The following is a 20,926-nucleotide window of genomic DNA, read 5'->3' on the forward strand; positions in this document are numbered from 1 at the left end:
GTTATGCTTTCCCTGTGCTGCTTTCAGATCAGTATTCCCCTTTAGTTTCCCTAAAGTATTAGGATTTAGAGCACTAATATACAAACTTTTGACTCACTTGAAGTCCCATGTAAAAATGAACATGGGACTGTGACTTTGGAAGAAGGTTTACCAAAAACAGAGTTTAAGAATTGTTATTATAGAAAATTATTTTGTTACACTGGAGAAATGGGAAAAGTCTTTTTTCAAATTTGGGGAGGAAATACAATTTTCAAATTGTAAATAGAAGTGTTAATAAATTATGCTCTTTAGTTAAACTTAATTCTGAAGTGACGTGAAGTCACTTAGACAATGCATCAACTTGCTGCACAAGTACCAAAAAGAAATGGACATAAAGGAATAACTTTGGAAAACGTTTATACAATCTTTTAGATGATAGGCAAATAAGCAGTAGCAAATAGATAAGAAATACAATACACAGAACAAATAATCTGGAAAGAATGTGTGATCTGATTCTGTAGGACAGAGTCTGAATAATGTTTAATCGGGTACTTTGGCCATGTTTTCAGGCATCTTTTTAGCTGTTGCAGAGCTCTGTGCATCTTTTATTTACTGAATTTACTCAATATACCAGTTGGTTAGGGCTTTTTTTTGGTCTTACTCAGCTATACAAAGAAGTAATTGAAAGCATTGAAAGTATGGTAATTTTGATAGGCTTTATGCAGTCTATGTGCCCAGTAAGCATTTGACCTGTAGCAGGTATATCTTTAAAGTCTGGAGACCTTTAACAAGTTTCTTTCACTTGTTGACAGAGTATATGTAACTAGGTTCCTGTTGATCACGTTTTTCAAGCCTTGAATGGATGTTCTGACCAATTACAGAGTTCTAGTTCAGGTGCTCCATGTGGTCCTGCAATATCTCTATAAACCCTAACTAACATCTGTGCAGTTGTATGTCATTATTAGTAATTAAAAATACCGCAGCAGTTGTACTTCATGGAATTTTAGATGGCTGGTGTTTTGACATGCAGTTACCATTCATTATTAATATTACCAGTTAGGTAACATCATGTCAACATTCACTTTGCCATTGCAAAACAAAACTGTGCAGCAATATGGTTTATGCTATGTTGTGCAATATATCTGTTCTTTAACATGGTTTTTTTATTTCTTTCCCATGTACCTTCTGAATGTTCTTTGGGCTGGCTGTCATTTTCCAGGTGGTAGCAGTCACTTTTGTGCAGTGTTGCACATATTTGCTGTATTACAAGTATGTATATCTAGCTTGAAGCTACAAGCTTTTTTTGCAGTGTGTATTATAATCAGACAAACAGGTTGTAAGGGCTTAATTACCCCTGTTGTTGTCACTTTACCACAACACTTTACCAATAAGTCATTGTAGCCAGATAAAATAGCTAAATTTGGAGGTTTTAACATTACAGCAGTAGATCCCATCAGAAATCTTTGTTTTCAGGATTATTTTTGTTTCTATTTTAAGTCAGTGGGCAGTTACAAATATTCCATCTCTGGTGACAGTAGATATCTATGATTTTATACTTCTTTTCCAAATTCTGCCTGGTTCCTGCCTTGCTGTTCTTCCGGGATTTCTGAATGTTTATTTTTTATTATTTTTTAATGTACCTTGCCTTTTCTTGCTTACTTTGTAGGTGATTGAGTAACAGCCTCAAAGAACGTGAGGAAGTTACTTACTTGTGTACATATGTTTATCTGGTGTTATTTCATAGCTGATTTGCTGCTGTTTGTTTGAAACCTTTATGAGTCACTCTGGTTATTGATCAGTGTATAATTTTACAGTATGTATTTCTGCTCATCTTGGATTTACTAACTTGGACTTCATGCACTTACACTTTTTCTGGCATAATATGGCACTTGTCCCTCTGCTTAGAAAGTGCAATCATAAATAGATAGGAGAAGGTCACAAAGTATTTGCCGGCTCACTTGTAAAGCTAGCAGAATTCAGAAGGTAATGGTTTGTGCTTCAAAACTACTGTACTTGTGTTTAACTTTTCTTGTGATAGTACTAAATGGTAGATAGGTAAGTCAACTTTCTGTTGTTTTGGCTGTGCGTATACGCAACTTTCAACTTAAATCTTCCTGTGATTAAAACTTTGAAGGCTGATAAATTTTTGAAACGGAAATAATAGTTGTATTGTATACCTTATGACTGAGAGAAACTCACGGGGAAGTAAGGTTATGAAAAAACACTGGCAAGCTTATAAAAAAATAAGAGCCCCAAAAGGGAGAGAAAAATCTTTTTCTGGCAAAAGACCAGAGTAATATTGGAGTGCTTTCCAGTATTTTAGTTCAGTGACTATTTTGCTTATTTCAGTGGGAGGCTGTGATAAAATATGTGTTTGCATATTGGGTTACATTTGATTTTTCATGTGAAATCTGCATGAGTACCTATGGGTAAAATAGAGGACAAAAAAGAAAGGGAAAACAAACAGTTTCTAAAATCAAGCATTTTGACTGCTACCTTTAAATTTCCTTTGATTTTATGTTCACGATTTAGTTTTTAACATGATCACATTTAAGATTTTTTCCATGAGAGTGCTATATCAATTCAGTTCACAGGATAGATGGTGAACTGTATTTATTAATTTTTTTGTGGAGTTTGGATTTTTTTCTTCTTTTTTCCGTGCTTAATCTCTGTCATTATTTCTTCACCCTATTTAAAATGTTAGGATTTGAGTTTGTATAGTATTCACCACTATAGTGCTTGAATGTTTTACAGGTTTTGTTAACATAGTTTCTCGGTATCCAGTGAGGTGAATAGGAAGACGTACTGTTGTTCCATTATCATTGCATATCCACAGCTTTTAGAGTGTTTACTTTAGAAATAATTTCTAGTTTGGTTTGCGTCTTTATTGACACACAAACCCGGTGTGTTTTTGAATGCTTGCCTTCCTCTTAGGGTCAGGAAAGAAAATGTGATATGCTGTGGTTCTCTGGTTGCTTTTTTCCTGTTGGAAAAAAATTATTTCTCTTTCTTTTTCCCGCTTTCAACCTTCTCTTTTTTTAGGAGTTGCATTGGTTAAGATAGAAGCAGGATTTTTGCATTCTCTTTAGTTTATAAGATGTCTATGTGGGTAAATAAGGACACATATTTTAAACTATCAACATGTGTTTCAAACTGGTGCATGTTTCATAAAAAATTCAGGATTGCAAATAGTCTGGGAGGATGTGGCAGGCTGACCCTGGCCAGCACCCACACAGCTCTTCACTCACTTCCCTATCCCTGGCAGGCTGGGGGCAGAAAATAGGAAGAAGAAAAGCAAGAAAACTTGAGCTGCTCTGGGAGGGCAGCCAAGAGAACAGCTGTGTGAGGTGTCCTCAAATCCACCATCTGCTCAGCCTAGTGGTGGGGCAGAGTAGGAAGGTGCAAGTATTAGGGACTCTGAGAAAGATTGACTTGTGGAGGCACACCCTGCCGTACCGCAGATAAGTGGACCCCTCCTCCACGTCACAAGAAGCAGTGGATGCCCTGCTGTCTCACCACCAGGCAGAAGGAGAGGACCTTAGAGATGGAGGGGAGTGGAAATGGGTTTCTGCTCGGCGTGGCAGGCGAATTCTCTCCTGACCTACCTCACCTTCCCTTGGACAGTAGGTGTGAGGCCCTGAAATCTGAGGAGCAGGGAAATGAGAACGTGGATGAAGGTTCTTCCAGGACGGAGGAGTTGCCTAGGGCAGGGCAGCCTCCCACATCACAACCTCCTCCGTTAAGAAGACAAGAAGTTTAGTAGTCATTGGTGTCTCCCTTTTGAGAGGAATGGAGGGCCCAGTATGCTGACTAGACCCAATCTGTAGGGAGGTGTGTTGGCTCCCGGGGGTCTGAGTCAGGAACGTCATGAAGAAGCTTCCCAGTCTGGTGCAGCCCAGTGGTTATTACCCATTACTGGTTTTTCCAGGTGGGTATCGACAAAGTCCCAACAACAAGGCTACAGAGAGTCAAGAGGCACCTAATGGCCTTGAGTCAACTGGTTAAGGATCTGGAGCACAAATTGTGTTTTATTCTGACAGTTGCAGGGAATGAGTTTAAACAAAGCATGCAGGATTGCAGCAAGCACCAATAGAACTAACTTCGAGCCATCATAAAACATTCAAGCCATAGCTGATACTCACTTTCTAGTTCTCTTCGCTTGTCATCAAACAGAAGTTTTTTCAGAAATGCTGTCTTAGTTTGAAATTTTGTTATTGGTCAGGTACTGCTCAGTGTTATGTCTTCCATCCCCTGTTACTCTTCTCTGCCTTGTGCTAATGTTTGATCCATCACACTTAAGAGCTGGAGCAGGGAGCCAGTATGGATAGAAGCTGGAGAAATGTACTTAGTTGAGTTAGTTATAAATATTCACCTGCTAACAGCTTAATGAAAATAGCTAAAAAACAATTTTTTGTGTATTGGGCTGTTTGGATAGCCTATTTCTAGAAGCTTGTAGGGGTTTTCTTAATTAATCATATAGCTGTTCCTGTGAGATTTTAATTAGAGTAATGTTTATAACGTGCAGTAAAAGAGCATACGTTTCCTCTTGGGACTGAAAACTGTGTTTTCATGTTATTTTCTACTGCTTTCTAACCTTTATTATTATTCATAATGCTGTTGTAGCAGTATATAAAAGTCTGTTTCATTATAAAGTTTTTAATTACTTTTTTCGTCAGTTGATAGATTTCACATTAGTGACTTCCCAGATGGTGATGTAATCTAATTTTTATTTTACATCGACCTCTGTAATTTCAAAGTTTCATATAAATTTCTTAATTTTCTCCTGGTCCAGTTGCAGACGTTGGAGAGACTTTCTCTGTTTTTAACATTTTTGTGACTTTTTTTTACACATCTTGAAGCATTACAAAATTCTTAGCATTTTATCATATGAATGGTCTGATCAGATTAATAGATTACAGTGACTATTTTGTCACATTGTACTGGTTTGGAGCGGAACACTGAGACAGAACCTGGTTTAATAAAGCTCCACTTGATATATATAATGCTCAATGACCGCAAATATACTTAGAATATTTTGACTATTCATAATTGATATAAGTGCTTTCATCTACTTAAAATCAAGCTGGTTTCTGACTGTGGATCTGCTGCTTTGTCACTGTGTAGATAGGTGTTACAGTTTACACATTACTGTTTATACAATAAAGGAGCATTAGTACCTTAACTCTTAAACATGTATTTCAGAGTTTATGTACAGTAAACTCTCCCATAACTGGGACTAAGTAAGAAGAACAAGTTTCTTTGTTTGGTTATTGTATTAGTGGGATTGTACTGTTGATTCAAAAACACACGTTTGTATGTAATTGTGTATAGGCTTGGTTTTGGCTGTGTTATATACTGAGTGAATTCTGTTGCTTATTTGCAGGAAGTAGCTGTTTTTGTCTTTGATAAGAAGCTGATAGACAAGTACCAAAAATTTGAAAAAGATCAGATTATTGATTCTTTAAAACGAGGTGTTCAACAACTAACTAGGCTTCGACATCCTCGACTACTCACTGTTCAACATCCATTAGAAGAATCCAGGTAAGCTGTAGTGAAGTAGAGAACAGTTATTTTTAATCATTGTTTAGGTATTGGATGTAAACTATCTGGAACATTCAACACATACATCTGATGAGAGTCAAGTTTACTGTATTTATTCATATGACAGTGGTATTCACCCCACTCTCATATTTACCCCCGTCTTTGCCATAGAATGCAGTTCTGGTATGAAGCTAATAAATAATCTATTGCTTGATCTTAGTCCAGTTGCAGCTGTAAGGCTACACATGACCCTTACAGCATGAAAACTTGGTAGTTTAATTAATTTTGCTTTTATAGAACTCTCAAAAATTGTTTTCTTTCAAAAAGTTGTCCTTACATTTTGTTCCATGTGTAAGATGTATTTAGTACATGTGAGACAAGGGATTTTTGGTGAATTCTATGTGTTGTAGCTACATATGTGTTGGAAAGGTCCTCAAATGCCAGTCAAGGGAGACGAAATTCAGCATGTTCTTCCAGTGCTTATTTGATTTATGAAAGGTCAGTCACTAGGCACAGTAACTGGTTAGTCTTACAGATTTATTGTTCAGCCATAGTGATAACAGCACACTACAATCTAGCAAAGAAAATCAAGGTTTCATGTTAAAATAGGAAGCGGATCCTGATACTACCGAAGATGATCATGAAGGTTTCAGGTTTGTTTTTTTTTTTTTTTTTTTTTCCCAAAATAGGAAGGGGGTTGGACTAGATGATTTCCAGATGTGCGTTCTAACCCCAGCAATTTTGTGATCCTAAATGGTAGCCTGATAAGGACTCATTATATATATATACATATATATATATTCATTTCTGTGTTACCTTGAATTTTACCAGATGGCTTCTAGGAGCCGAGAATACTGTGGGAATGCTTCTTCATCTTTGCAGTGCCTGCTTTGAGACAGATTTCTTGGATTAAATTGCACTTACATATTCATATCTATCTTTCCTCCAGTACTAAACAAATTTCACATTAACAGGGGTTCAAAGTTGTCATTGTGCCTATGATTCAGTATGTCCCTTACAAAGGCCTAAGGAAGGTTAATTAGGTAGTTGAAGACAGCTCTCAGAACTCTACAACAGTAAATAAACTATTACATGCTAAATGGCCTAGGGTCATCTCAAGTTACAGTGTATGCAAGTGAATCCCCGAGCATACTTGAGGCTTCTTCCTAAAATTGTCACAGTTTTCCAGTTGACTCAGCAGCTTTTCCCCTGAACTTTGACCTTCAGAAGAAAAGGCTAAGATTCATACCTTTAAGAAAGCTTTGGTGGTGTTCTTGTGAAGCATTTAAGCCTTTTGAGTGAAATTAACAGTATGGTTACATCAGAGTTCTTGTTTATGAGCTTTTAGTAATGCCTTATGCATTTCTTCAGCTGTTTTCCATTCCATACTCAGCACACTCAGCTGCTGGTAGAGACACCAGAAGCACAAAACCTGTACAGTTGCTTGCTGTGCCAGAAACTGATGTAACAAGTTTTTGGAGGAGTTGAATAAAAGAAAGGTTTACATAGAATATTTGTGTGTGTAGCCTTGTGCAAGCCTGCTGTAAGATTGCTTTAGAATTTCAGGTCTTTCCAGAGAGCTTATTCTTGAAGAAATCTGTCATGGGCTTCTGGCTAGACTGTACCTGTTCTCTTCTTTTTCCCCTTCTTTCTTTTTTCTTTTTTTGTGTTTCCCCAAAGTAATATACAGTTGTAATGAACTGCTTGCAGGTCACCCATTATTCCTCCTTTATGAAGCAGATGGATACTTGGTATACCTGGAGGGCTGAAGTAGACATGGAAAGAAAGGCCATACTTTTCTGATGCTAGTGTATAGGTAGTTTTTCTCCTATTAATGGAATGTCTCTACTACAAGTTATTGGTATCCAACATAGTTATTTTTAATATAAATGTACATAATGCATATAATGATGTATACCTCTTAACAGGCATTTATATAATGAGTAACTCCTTATTTATACTAAATATTTAATATCAATATGTTTATTTACAAATGGTCTTGAATTCCATTAACAATGCTGGAAAGCAATATTAATTTATATTTAACTCGTTACTGAAGAAAAGGATAAAAAAACCAAATTGAAAGTTAACTCATAATTCATTGCTAGCCTTTAAAAATAATAGTAGTGTGAATTGTCCCTGATCATTTACTAGACATTGCATTTGTTACATTGTTTTGCTGTAAAAAGCATATGCATTTTTGTCCATTGCTTTTATTTTTAAAGTGTTTTTATTTTATTACTCTGAATTTAATTTTGATATTATCCAGGAAGCTGTTAAAGCAGCTGCCCCGTATGGCAGACATCAGTTTCTGCAATATTCTGCTATTTTAATTAGGCTTACCACATCCTTCCAATATTGTGGTTTGGGCCCTTTTTTAATTAGCTCCTAAAGTAAAAAATAAACAGCCATTTTTTTATTCCCTCAAAACAGCATTAATCAGAGAGTTTATGTTATGAAAACCACCGAATAACTTTTCCTTAGGTATTTTCTGTAATCTGTGCCTTAACCATAACTAAATGGATAAGCTCTGTGGTAAAGTTGAAGTCAGACTGAAAATAAAGGACTTTGTCATTCTGTGTTCTGGTTTTTCCTTGTGACTATAACAGAAACAAATTTTATAGCCCTAGTCATATTAATAGAAACATGAAAGGTATGTCATTAACAGAATGGTAGGGAGGAAACCAAGCAAGAAAAAATTCTGTCAGATTGGCTGACACTTAGCATTCGATGTATTTTACTTTTCTGTTGTTTTTCCTTTAGAGAGGCAGTAGATAAAACTAAAATCTGGATGAATAGTAAGAGGTTTGCATGTTTCAGCAGCCTTATTTTGCTTCAAAGGTCAAACTTGTTAATTATTGAAATACTTAAAAAATATGTGGTAGATTCATGCTGAGTCGTGTCTTCTGATGTTTTTATGGAATGATCCAACCTGCCTATAACTTTATATTCAAAAATGTATCTTTGTTACTCGATTTCTGTTTTCGGTGTTCATACTGATGCAGTATTTAGTGTCCTTGTGAATTAATCACCCTTAAAGCAGGTATGTGTGCTACCATCCATGTAATGCTTTCTCAAAAAAATCCTTAAAAAACAATTAAGGAGTGAGTTGTAATGGCTGTCCAGGGCCTCCACTGATGTGCAGACCAGTATGAAGAAACTGGATGTAAAGAATGACTCTGTGTTGCATGAAGTTTGTGAAACTGAGACATATTGGTTTCAGGACCAATTTTGAAATTAGAAATTTTGAAGCACAGTGTTACAACCGGTCCAATTTATGTGTGGAAGTTTGCTTCATCTGTGCTTTTCAAACACAGGTGACACAAAGCTGCATAAACAAGACCATTAGTTTTTCATGAAGAAAAAAAATCGGTAAAATAATTTGTAAAACATGCAAACTGCAGTTCATATAGCAAGTGTATTTGTGTTTGCAGCTCTTCTTTATCAGTTGGCAAAGTAAAAGAATATTCTGGTTCTCCCTTATATTAATTTAGTTTCTGATCTTTGTCTGACCACATTAACTATTGGGACAGTTAGGGACACGTTAGTTTTAGGCATAGGTAGAAGTCTGATTTTGCAAGTTTTAATAGTAGTAAGAATTATTTGATCAATTTTTCTGTATCAGGACAAGAAAAGTATTATTTTTTAAAAAAATTTTATGAAGCTTTGTGTGAATCATTAGTGATTTATGTGAATGTTAGAGAATAAAATAACTTCATTCTGGTATTTTTTTAAACTGCAGATATTTATGTGTTTCTCTTTAGTATAGTAGTATAAGAATTCAAAACCTGAAATACAACATGACTTTCGGTAGCACCAGGTGCTTTGGCAATGTATAATATGATGTTTGTATGGTTCTTTATTTGCAGTCAAGAGATATATTACATTTATGTACAAGAAATTTTTTAATGCATTTCCTATACAGGGATTGCTTGGCATTTTGTACAGAACCAGTCTGTGCAAGTTTAGCTAATGTTCTTGGCAGCTGGGACAACCTACCTTCTCCTTTGCCATCAGACATTAAAGAATACAAACTTTATGATGTGGAGACCAAATATGGTTTGCTTCAGGTATGGTACAGGTTGTCTTTATAATTTTCTTCTGCTTTTAGTATTAATGATTTTTTTTTATAAAGTCCTTGAACCGCCACAGTTTTGTCTGCCTGTAGTAAATCAAATAATTGTGAGGTGGGAGATCATAGTGCCCTGATCACTCTTAAGTGTAAGAGAGGATAAACACTGGAAGCTCTACTCTTTTTTTGCTTGTTCTGACATGTAAAGTAGAAAATTCAATTAATTTTTATTTTCCATGTAAATGTCTATGCTACAGCTGTCTCTTCCATATGTGAATCTTTTCTTTATGTTCTGTGGAGAACCATTAGCTCCCAGGTTTTGTTTGGTGAATATGTTGGTCAACTTTGTAAAGCACTTTTGTTCTTCTGAGATCATATTGTGGCCTGAGGGGAGAGAGGAATGCACCACCACACTTATGCTGTGATAGTTAATTGACATTAGTAATCTCACCTACTGATGACCCATCTGTGTTTAATTTCCATCATGCATAATTTTTGAGGCGTAAGCTAAAATAGTGATGAAAAATTGTTTCTTAGTTAACTTAGGAATTTAACTGTGACAACAGAATTTTTGTAAATGTGTTATAGGATGTTTGGGGAAATATTTAACCTGAAATATTGATCTTTTATTAACAGGTTTCTGAAGGTTTGTCATTTTTGCATAGCAGTGTCAAAATGGTCCATGGAAATATTACTCCTGAAAATATAATTTTGAATAAGAGTGGAGCATGGAAAATTACGGGCTTTGATTTTTGTATCCAATCAACAAATCCATCTGAACAGGCGGTAATAACCTTTATCATCATTCAATTTCAAAGTCAGGTCTTTATCTAAAACCAGTTTCATGATCTTGCGTTCCAGTATAGAATCACTTATTTAATATTCACCTCTGTGTTTTGTTGGCGGAAAGTTAGAACGTAATGGCACGGGTCTGGACTGAAGTGCTGCGTTTGATCATCCCAGAAAAAGAGCCTCAGTGGGCTCAGTGGAGTCACAGTAGACTAGTGACTGTTTCAAACAGAGGCTGGAGCCTGTGCCACTTCTGCTCACCTTCGTGTTGGATGATATGCAAACCTGCCTAACTTAGTGTGTTGCATCTACTCAGTGCCTGGTTGCTACCTCCTAAAATGAATTCCGTCATAGCTCATGTTTCCTCGTTACCAGCAGTGCTTTGATTTTACATTACACTTCCTAGCTCTAATATCCAGACATAACTGCATCAGCTAATCACTCTAAGCTACAGACAGAGATTCTTAACAGTTTTGCTTTACTCTGTTTCTGTTTGATTCATAATTGAATTTGAGAGGCCTAATTATTTTTTGCTGCTTGAGTTTCTTACTGAAAATGGTCTTTAAAAATCCTTGATAAATGTACTTTGTTTCACTTCTCATACTTCTCTTGTAGCCAAAGTTCCCTTGTAAGGAATGGGATCCAAACTTGCCATCCTTGTGTCTTCCAAATCCTGAGTATCTGGCACCAGAATATATTCTCTCTGTGAGCTGTGAGACAGCCAGTGATATGTATTCTCTGGGAGCTGTAATGTATGCAGTGTTCAATAAAGGGAAACCAATTTTTGAGGTCAACAAGCAAGATATTTATAAAAGCTTTAGTAGACAGCTGGATCAGGTATTTGTTTGTTTTATGACTATTTGTTGATTTTCATATTTGAAAAGTTATTATTGTAAAATAGGTTTAAATATTGAGAACACTATCAGTGCTCCAACATAAACTATCTGACAATGGTATCTTACCTTGCATCCTGTTGTTACAACAAGGAAAAAAACATAGCAAAATATGGGAAATAAAACTTATGTCTAGAAGAGGTTACGTGTACCAACTTTATAATCTAAAAATTGCATTTTTCACCTGATTTCTCTGTAAACCTGTTAAATTCTGGTCTTGGGAAATAATGCTTACCTGTTGGGGTGAACAATATGAAACACATGGCAGTGAATTACCTATGTAGGACCACTGAGGAGGGCTGGGTTTAGAGTGATTTGATCACTTGACATGGCAGTTGGTATCCACTTAGCTGTCACTATTTCACATTCTTTGTGGACTGTGAATATTAACAGAAAAGACAGTGTCACAGTTAATTGGATCAGCTGACATAATGTCTGTTCATATGCAGGTTTCCTTTTGTAACTTCTTTGGGTGCCCAATTGCCATAGTTGTATATACTGTGTTTTAATGTGTGTAGGCACCACCTCAGATCTTGACATTTTCCTGTTTAAAAACATCATGTTTGTGTTCTCTGATAACCTGAACTACAATGGGAAGTTGAAAAAAAGAGGGATGGGACCTAAAACAGGTAGGCTCTTGGGAAACCGAGAAGGCTATGAGCAATCATCTAAAAGGGGAAAAGGGAGGGATATCAAAAGCATGGATAGAGAAACCATCAAGAGAACAAAGTATAAGCCTGTTGCGTACTGGAAATAGTTATATAGTTTTCTGAACTCATGGTGTATATGCTTGGATTACTTACACAGCTGAGCCGTTTAAGCTCCAGTACTCTTCAGAGCATACCCGAGGAGGTGCGTGAGCATGTAAAGCTACTCCTAAATGTAGCCCCAGCAGTCAGACCAGACGCAGATCAAATCACTAAGGTGAGTCCATGGAAAATACAGTAGCCATAGGAAAGAGAGAAATTAGTGTTTGATTTGTAGAGCTATTTTAAAGTGTTTTCTGTTAATCATTTTAGTTGAAATGTTAAATATTTTTTAACCATTTAGATGTAATGTTAGTTGCTGCCAAAAGTTGTCCTTATCCGACATTTATTCATATGGAAAAAGTGGGTACTGAGACAGAATTTAGAAAAATTATTCAATGCAACACTGCTTTATTCCTTTCCATACAGTTGGAAGCTTTTTTATGCTAGGCTTTTATACAATTCAGTCTTTAAAATTATATTGGAAGGATTTGAAAGTGAGAAAATTATAAAGGGCAATAAATGTAAGGATTAACTTTTGGCTTATGATTTTTGATGTATTCTTAAATATGCAGAAGAAAAAAGTGTATTCAGACATTATTTGCCATAACAAAGCAAAATTTAATTGCAAGTAGGATATAATGTAAGTTTTAATTTGGCAAACTGTTGCTCCTGAAAGTAGAACTTAAAGCATGGTTCTTCCCTTGTCTTATGCCCCATTTTCTCCAATCTGATAGCCTTTCAGGTTCCTGCTTATAGATTTGCTTTGCTAAACAATTCTATTCTTTTGCTATGGTGTAAAAAGATGGTACGCAGAGATAGAAATCAGTGTTTTAACTGTTGAAAGAAATAGTGGGTGAAGAGGAGAGAGGAAACAGGTGGTGGTTTTCTCCGCTGATATGCTGACAGGTGGGAGTGAGGGAATTGGCAGATATTTCTCAGGTATCAGCTCAGTTGTCTGAAGGACTACAACAAACAAATCTCTAAGTGGTTGTATTAAGCACTATGGTTTTATAAAGATGTTGAGTCTCTTTTACCATATCTACACTGCACACTGAATCATAGGGTAGAGGTATCAGAGCTTCCAGGGTTTTCTGGAGTTTCCAGGGGTGGGAGCCGGATGTGGATGACCTAGTAGGTCATTGTAACATAAAACAGCATGGTTATTCCTAGGAGAATATTTATGCAAAGTTTTTATTTTTCATTACTTCTTTTTTGTAAGCAATTTACTGTGCATGAAATAATGTTTTAGCTTAGATACACATAACATGCATGAGTTTTTGAAAAATGCTAGGAAAGTTCCGTCTTAATAATCAACCTGTATCTGAATATTATACTACTTGATATGTAAAAATTTAATTTTCTAATTGTTAGTTGCAGACATGTTATTGTAAAGGCTTACTGTAGTACATTGAAAAGGTAAATAGATGGTGGTATTTTGGAATTATTGTAGCAGTGTCAATGTTGTCCCCCTCCAGATGACAACCTTTTAATCTTATTTTTAGATACCATTCTTCGATGATGTAGGAGCAATGACGCTTCAGTATTTTGATTCGTTATTTCAAAGGGATAACCTGCAGAAATCACAGTTTTTTAAAGGACTACCAAAAGTTCTGCCAAAACTACCTAAGGTTTGTCTGAATGATGTCTTGTAACGGCAAGTTTTAAAATATATGAACATTTGTTAGCGTTTTGAGTCTTGGAATGCTGGACTTTCTGTAGCATTGTAGCATAACAGATTGCCATGAGACTGTCAGAATAGAGTAGGAGGAAATAAAGGGAGGTTAGAACATGCTTACTGTGGAAGTATTCCTCAGCAATCAGTAGTACTTTAAATGGAAAATGGCAAATAACCAAATAAGGAACCATCATTTGCATGTCCTGTTGTAGTTCATCCTAGTTTGAAAGGGAGTTGTCTCCTCTCCTCTTACAAGGCTTTCCCTGTGTTTCCAGATGCCATCATAGCTCTTTGAAGCCATTTTGCCACCTTTTCTTCCTATAAGATTGCTTCAAGTTTTTTCATAGCAAGGCAGTACTTTAATGTGGAATAATGCAAAGCTTCCTTCCCTCAGTAGACCAAGTGGTTTCTTGTGCTGGCAGTGCTCAGAAATCTCAAAAGCAAATGCCTGTCATTACATGTTTCTCCTGTGTAGTGCTAAACACTATGTCTAGACTGGCTCCTTTTGTGGTATAATTTAATTTACATCAGCCGTAATGCATATGTAATAGAAAAATAGTATTAATACATAATAGAATAACTGAGCTTCTCAACCAGTGCATTAAATTTCTTCATTTTTAATTCTGTTTTGCACTACGCAGTGCAACATTCAGATTCCATATTTAATACTTTGTTCTTTTAAATTTAGTAATTTTTTCCTTTGATCAGAAATGGTGGCTGCTTTGAATTTGGAAATAGGTGGCATGTATTTCACCTAACTTTAGACAGCCAGTGATTGACCTAATCATCTATAGGGCATTCTTTCTATTTTTTTTCTGTCTTGAAAGTATATTTTATGAGGGAAGTGACTCTGCCTTGAACCATATATTTCTGTTTATTGGCTTCAAAAGCATTAAAGGATGTCTAATTCTACAGTAGACATCCACAGTTTAAGTATCTTTTTCATCAGCAGAATCCTTTTTAGGGAATGTACCTGGAGCTTTACAGGGAGGTATAGTAGGATTATATGTTTGTTCAGTGAATGATGGGGTACAGAAAAAAATTACTATTTTGGAGGTTTATAGGGTCTTTTTAAGGGTCTTGTTAGGGTCTTTTCAAAGAAAGCATATAGAGCAAGGTTTTTGTAACTTGTGTGTGGCTGAAAGTCCTATTTTCTGTACAGTTAGTTGCTTTTTGTTGATCTTCACAGTTGTTAACATCTTCATTTATGTTTTGAGTGCAAACAGAAAAGTAAGCAGAGTAGCACAGTGTATTAGCTACAGTGCAAATAAGAGATCAAAACTGAAAATTATCTGTCTGCTTTTTTGTAAATATCAGGCTAATACAAAAGCTGCTGAACTGGCACAGTGGTAACTTACTGCAGTGCAGTACATGATTCATACTTGTTTTCTTTTTTTTCTTGTAGCGCGTTATAATTCAGCGAATTTTGCCTTGCTTGACTTCTGAATTTGTGAATCCTGATATGGTACCCTTTGTCCTGCCTAATGTTCTCCTAATTGCTGAGGAATGCACCAAAGAAGAATATATCAAGCTCATTCTGCCTGATCTTGGGCCTGTTTTTAAGCAGCAAGAACCAATCCAGGTATGTTAATATTACTCATATTACAATTTTTCTCGTTGGTATTTTTTTTCCCTGAAAAAATGACTAATTGTTCTGTTTCCCTTTTCCAGTTTCACACACATTGCCCAACCTGCTCTGTAGTTGTCCAGACAGTCAGTCTTGATTCATACAAAACAGATTCTTCCAGGAAATTCAAAAAGCGTCTACCTCTGCTTCTTTAGATGGGTTTTCTGAGGGTATATTGCATTTATAGATGAGATGAGTTTTGCAAAAAAAACTTAATTTACCCACTTGGTTTTGGTTGATTGTAGAAGATATATTTGTAGGCATTTTAACACTTACCTGGGCAATCTGAGCAGGGTTGTACAGTACAGTGTTTGTATATATTCTACCAGTACATGAACCTGGGGTTTTTTAATTTGGTTTTTTTCTTGTATCCAGATTGGTGACATTGAGATCATGGGGCGGAAAAACTAGTTTTGACACACTCTTAGGAGTGCTATTTATTTACAATAAGAGTAGCACTTGTTTGTGGACTGTGCAAAAATTTGTGAAATTAGTTTAACTTTTAATTTGACAAATGTAATGTGTAAGTAAAATATGCTGGTTTTCCTGCTGTTTAAATGTATAGAAGTATTAAGACATAATTGTTACTGTAAAGAATCAAAAATTTACATCCTTTTATCATCACCATTTGCATGATGATTCCTGAGAAATCTGTCACAAAGTGAGGCATTGTGCCTCCATGGATGAGAGACAGTGCATTCCTTCGAGCTCACTCCTGTGTGCCATTGTTTTTCTGCAGAGCACTTAAAGGGCAAGATAAGCATAGGAATGAACAAGCAGACCTTTTATTTCTGGGTTTCAGAAAACTGGACCAGAGAACTGTCATTACACTGAGGAGGCAGGGAAGGCATCAGAAGTGTAACTGAGAATACCTCAGGAAATTTGAACTGCTTAATGCTGTTTATACTTGGTACACTGAAGCTTTATGTTAGCTTTGTTCTCTTGAAAAAAGTCAATGTTTAACCAACCAAAAGCCAGTGAACATCTCATTTGTGCTGTGTCATCCTAAAAGGTAACACCGTGTTTTGCCACCTTTAATATTAGTTTTGTGACACAATCCTCGCTGCAAAAAGTTTGTAGCGAAGTTACAACTGGAGCATAATGGACACAAAAGCTGGTTTATGTCTTGAGAAATGGGGGAAGCAAAATAAACTTGGAGTCATCTCATAAAGACGGAGCTTTGAAAAATTTTTCTGTGACTGTCTAGACTCTATTAAATTCTTCTGCTGGTATTTTTAGTGCGAAGTGCTACATGGCTTGTTCAACTGTTATTTCTGTGGTCTTTTTCGTATGGCAAAGTTTAGGTAATATAGATCATACTTTCAAAGTTAGTATATCAGGAATTCTGGAAAAAATACAAGGGTTCAGAGTGCTTGAGGATGGATTTCCAGATCTGACTATCTTTGTACAAGACAGAAAATGTCTGGCTTCTGTGTGTTTTTAACTCCTGGAAGGGACATTCAGGGAAGATGCCAGTGTTTCTTCAAAACACTCTTTCAATATGTTACAGATTTGTATGATGGGCCTGTTGCTTGACTTTAGTAGGGTATTTAAATTAGGAAATGGATGTGTCATAGGAAAGCTGCTCTAATTCAATATGAAGAAGTTGTTAGCTAGTGTTCACAATGTCTTTTTGTGAGGGAATTCATAATATGAAAAAGGCATATTTAGTTAAATTTACTCTTGGGGTTAGTGTGGAGTCTTGTGTGCTGTAGATTAACACCCTAGCTTACTCTGACATAGCTTCCCAGACAAACCCTTAATTTATATCCACAGGATTCCACAGAGAGTTAGTGTAGGAAGTGCTGTAAATTCATTTTGTGATTCACTACACAGAAGTGTATCCTGACAAGTACTGGGCTCTGCATTAATGAATGCATTAATGAATGAAGCATTATTACTTAGAGTGCAGCTGCTGTTAATTGCTTATTAGATGGCCTGTGTGAATCTGTGACTGTACCATCTCAGTTTTTACCTAAATAGATAAAAGGTATCAAATATGATCCTAGAAGCTGGAAATAAAAAGTCTTCTTTAGAACAGTGTGTACTATGTTGTAGTTAAACACAGGTAAAGAGAGATCAGAAATTATACAGCTTTATCTTAGTTAAAAAGCCTTGATAGCCAGTGTAAGGAGCTGAACTGCTTCTGTGAAATCTAAATTATTATATAGTACTTGGTTCTTACTTTAAAGGAGGTTTTCTAGTTGTTAAATAACAGGTCTCATTTATGTCCATTTCAAATTTACAAAAACAATCCAATGATATTTCTCCAAAACTATAGATTTAACTAACATAGAAATTGTAATTCCACAATACTATAGGGTTGTTAGAGAAGAACATGTGTTAAGAGCACGTGTAGATTTCAAGAAGTCAAGTTTAGGGCAAACAAAGATTCTATATTGAGGAAAACTATAAAATCTATCTTTAAAACTGGTCTCATCCATCTCACTCTGATTGTCCCAAATAGGGGGATATTGCATCAGAATCAATGTTCATGGAATGAATGAATGAATGAATGAGTGAAATTGTGTGTGTGCAGTTTGGAAAATAATAGATATCCAATAAGAAAACACTTACTAGCTGGAGTGTGAAAATCTGTTTTTCTTCTCTGTAAAGGAAAACAAATAAAAGGGGGGAATTTGTAATGTGGTCTTGGTACATTTCAGTTTCTACACTTTGATGCTTCTTTTTATTTGACATACAAGCACTGATTGCCATGTATTTTTAGACAAAAATTTAAATCTTCCTATAAAATACTTGGCTTTTTGTTATTAATGTGATAGTTTATCCACCTAGTTTAACCTATTTTCTAAAAGGAGTCTTGATATCCATGGATGCAAGGTGTTTTTTGTCCATCTAGTAGCTGTAATACTCTTTTTGTTATGTCCCTGTTTTGATTTCAGACACATGGAATACAGCTTGTATGTGTGGAGTTTTGATCAAGTGCTTTGAGGACAGAATTTGAGTGGTAGATTTTTTAAAGTTTAGCTTTTTCAGTAGTGATGTGTGTATAAAGATTTTCTGTGGGTGTATTTTAACAAACGGCCATAAATAGAAACAAGAACTATTTACAAGTTCTTGTAAATAGAAACAAGAACTCCTTACTGAGCCATTATGATTTGTTATTTCAGAAGGGTCAGTCTAGAACATGTGTATTTTGTTTGATTTGTATTTGCTGGTTTTAAAATGCAATAACATGTTGAAGTTTTTTTTGTCTTCCATGCCTTCAGGCAAGCAACATGGTAAGTGATCACATTTACTGAGTTATAAGAAAACTTCTGAAGTTTTTTTGATATGCTGCAACATACTTTAAATTGGAAATATATGCTTTGCAGTTAAAACTTTTGGCTTCTGAATTGTCCTTCTTTTAACAGATATTGTTAATCTTCCTGCAAAAAATGGACTTGCTTCTAACCAAAACTCCACCAGATGAAATAAAGAACAGCGTTCTACCAATGGTTTATAGAGCCTTGGAAGCACCTTCAATTCAGATCCAGGTATAGTAGTTGCAGCCTTTATTTATAACTTCTTTTTTCCTCTTTCAGCTGCTGTGCCAACTTTTTGTGTACTCCTGTGTTTGTTCACTTGTAGAAAAAAAAAAAAAGATAAAGCTGTATAATATGTCTGAATGTTGAAAGAGATGAATGCTTCATTAAAGAACATTTGTTTCTGGTACAGTAAAATCTAGTTCCCTTATTTTCCAGGAGGGTAACCACTTGACTGTTGTTTTAATGCTCTTATCTTAAATTCTTACTAGCCACCCTAGCAGAAAGTAGGATATGCATTTATATTTCACTGCCTGTGCAGCAGAAACTATGTAGGCATGCATGCTCGTACCAGTCAGTGAGAGGTGGCTTATTCTGAACTCCTACTGGTAAGAACATCTGTGCTGACAGTTACCTCAGAGACCTGATGTGCTGTAAAATCATATTAATGTACCTTCTGGTGACATTTTTATGTATTCATTTTTTTTTTTTTTCTCCTTATGCTTTCTCTACCTTTCTAAGATTCTTCTGGGGATCTTTTTAATCATTCAACAGCAATTAACTTCCAAAAACATTTAGGAGTGGGAGATAAAGAAACAAAATATTTCTCAAAGGTGGTTTTGGATAATCAGATGTGACTTCTGCCTTTGCAAAGCCTTTGTAATATTAGGGAGAAAGGTTTTTGTTTCTAAGTACCTGGCATGAGTTTTTTTCTGCATCCGTACTTTGGTTACTGAGGTGTTTACTCACAACATACACTTAATATTACTGTCTCTTATTTTTGAGATTGGGCTGAAATTGTGTGTTTATCTTTTCTCTGTTGCTTAAGTATGGTTGATCTTGATGTGATATTTTATCTCTCAGTCTATCATTGTACTGCAGTATTATTGATGATACTCCTTGAAATTTTCTTGATTTATGTAGGAGATTGATAGTTTGCTGTAGTAAAAGCTGGGTTTTATATAAAGGTGTCTCATGAAAATGCAGGATATTCTTGCTGTTTAAATATTATGAATTTATGAATACTCTTTTTTCTAAAATCCATTTTTGAAGGTTCTGTATACATATCATGATGCTTTATTATCCTAGCTATTTTTAAGTGAGTCTGATAGATTATAGTCAGCTTAGTTGAACATATTTCCTTAAATATTTCCTTAAAAGGAAAGCTTAAGAAGACATTTCAAGCTAACTGATATTGAGTTATATTAGTACTAATTTTATAATAAATATGCATGTTTCTTTTTAAATTTGTGTGGAATTTTTTTTTTGTAGGAGCTTTGCCTAAACATAATTCCCACGTTTGCCAACTTAATAGATTACCCATCAATGAAAAATTCATTAATTCCAAGAATTAAGAATGCATGTTTGCAAACTTCTTCTCTTGCTGTGAGTATCATAGTAATGTTCTCTAGTCTTCAGAAAATGTTGTAACTTTTAATTACTTTGGGTTTACCATGTCGCATCTTTAAAGAAAAGCCTATCAATATGTTCTGATTTCTTACTGAAATTTTTTCTAAATGCTTCTTACAAGTGCAAAAGCACCGTTTACTTCTTAAACAATTTTTAAAGTTGTTAACAACTTACTGTGTTAATAATACTGTAAAAATCACTGAACTGGGTTCCACAGTAATGCACATTGACAGTGTTTGTCATGCAGAAAAGCCAAGTTTTTGTGAGCATAAAAACAAGTGTTTCTCTTTCATGATACAAAAGTATTTTTTAACTTGTCTTGAATTTTTCAGTACAAAGGTTTTCTTATGTCTTTTGTAAAGTTGTTGGTTTTTTTTTTTTTTCTCTAAATAAAGAGTTTGTTTCATTCTTATCATACTTCACAGGTCCGGGTAAACTCACTAGTGTGCTTGGGCAAGATTTTGGAGTACTTGGATAAATGGTTTGTGCTTGACGATATTTTACCTTTTCTTCAACAAATTCCATCAAAGGAACCTGCGGTGCTCATGGGAATTTTAGGTAACTAATATTTCCAACTTTCTCTTTTGTGGTTTGATATTGTAAATCTGAAAGCTTTCTATGTTATCATTGAACATGTTTACATAGTGTATCCCTAAAATGACTTTTAAAAACTTCCTATTTCTGGTTCTAGAGTTATGTCCCTGTT

General features: G+C 35.4%; 1 protein-coding gene across 3 annotated transcripts in view; it reads left to right on the forward strand.

Annotated features, from left to right (window-relative positions):
• The window catches only part of SCYL2 (SCY1 like pseudokinase 2), a 36,929-nt gene that overhangs the window by 5,214 nt on the left and 10,789 nt on the right, over positions 1 to 20,926 (forward strand). For 2 of the 3 annotated variants that reach the window (XM_042026613.1, XM_042026602.1), the window contains exons 3-13: positions 5,363 to 5,520; positions 9,446 to 9,590; positions 10,229 to 10,378; positions 10,997 to 11,218; positions 12,082 to 12,198; positions 13,526 to 13,651; positions 15,104 to 15,280; positions 18,556 to 18,567; positions 18,700 to 18,822; positions 20,083 to 20,196; positions 20,646 to 20,778. In XM_042026613.1, the coding sequence (XP_041882547.1) occupies positions 5,363 to 5,520; positions 9,446 to 9,590; positions 10,229 to 10,378; positions 10,997 to 11,218; positions 12,082 to 12,198; positions 13,526 to 13,651; positions 15,104 to 15,280; positions 18,556 to 18,567; positions 18,700 to 18,822; positions 20,083 to 20,196; positions 20,646 to 20,778 (1,477 nt within the window). The remainder of the gene's footprint in view (positions 1 to 5,362; positions 5,521 to 9,445; positions 9,591 to 10,228; positions 10,379 to 10,996; positions 11,219 to 12,081; positions 12,199 to 13,525; positions 13,652 to 15,103; positions 15,281 to 18,555; positions 18,568 to 18,699; positions 18,823 to 20,082; positions 20,197 to 20,645; positions 20,779 to 20,926) is intronic. The other variant, XM_042026605.1, reaches the window with a different exon arrangement.

This window comes from Corvus kubaryi, unplaced genomic scaffold, assembly GCF_017639235.1.
Source record: "Corvus kubaryi isolate FWS band 111438036 unplaced genomic scaffold, C.kubaryi_AGA036_p1.0 129, whole genome shotgun sequence".
Classification (NCBI taxonomy): domain Eukaryota; kingdom Metazoa; phylum Chordata; class Aves; order Passeriformes; family Corvidae; genus Corvus; species Corvus kubaryi.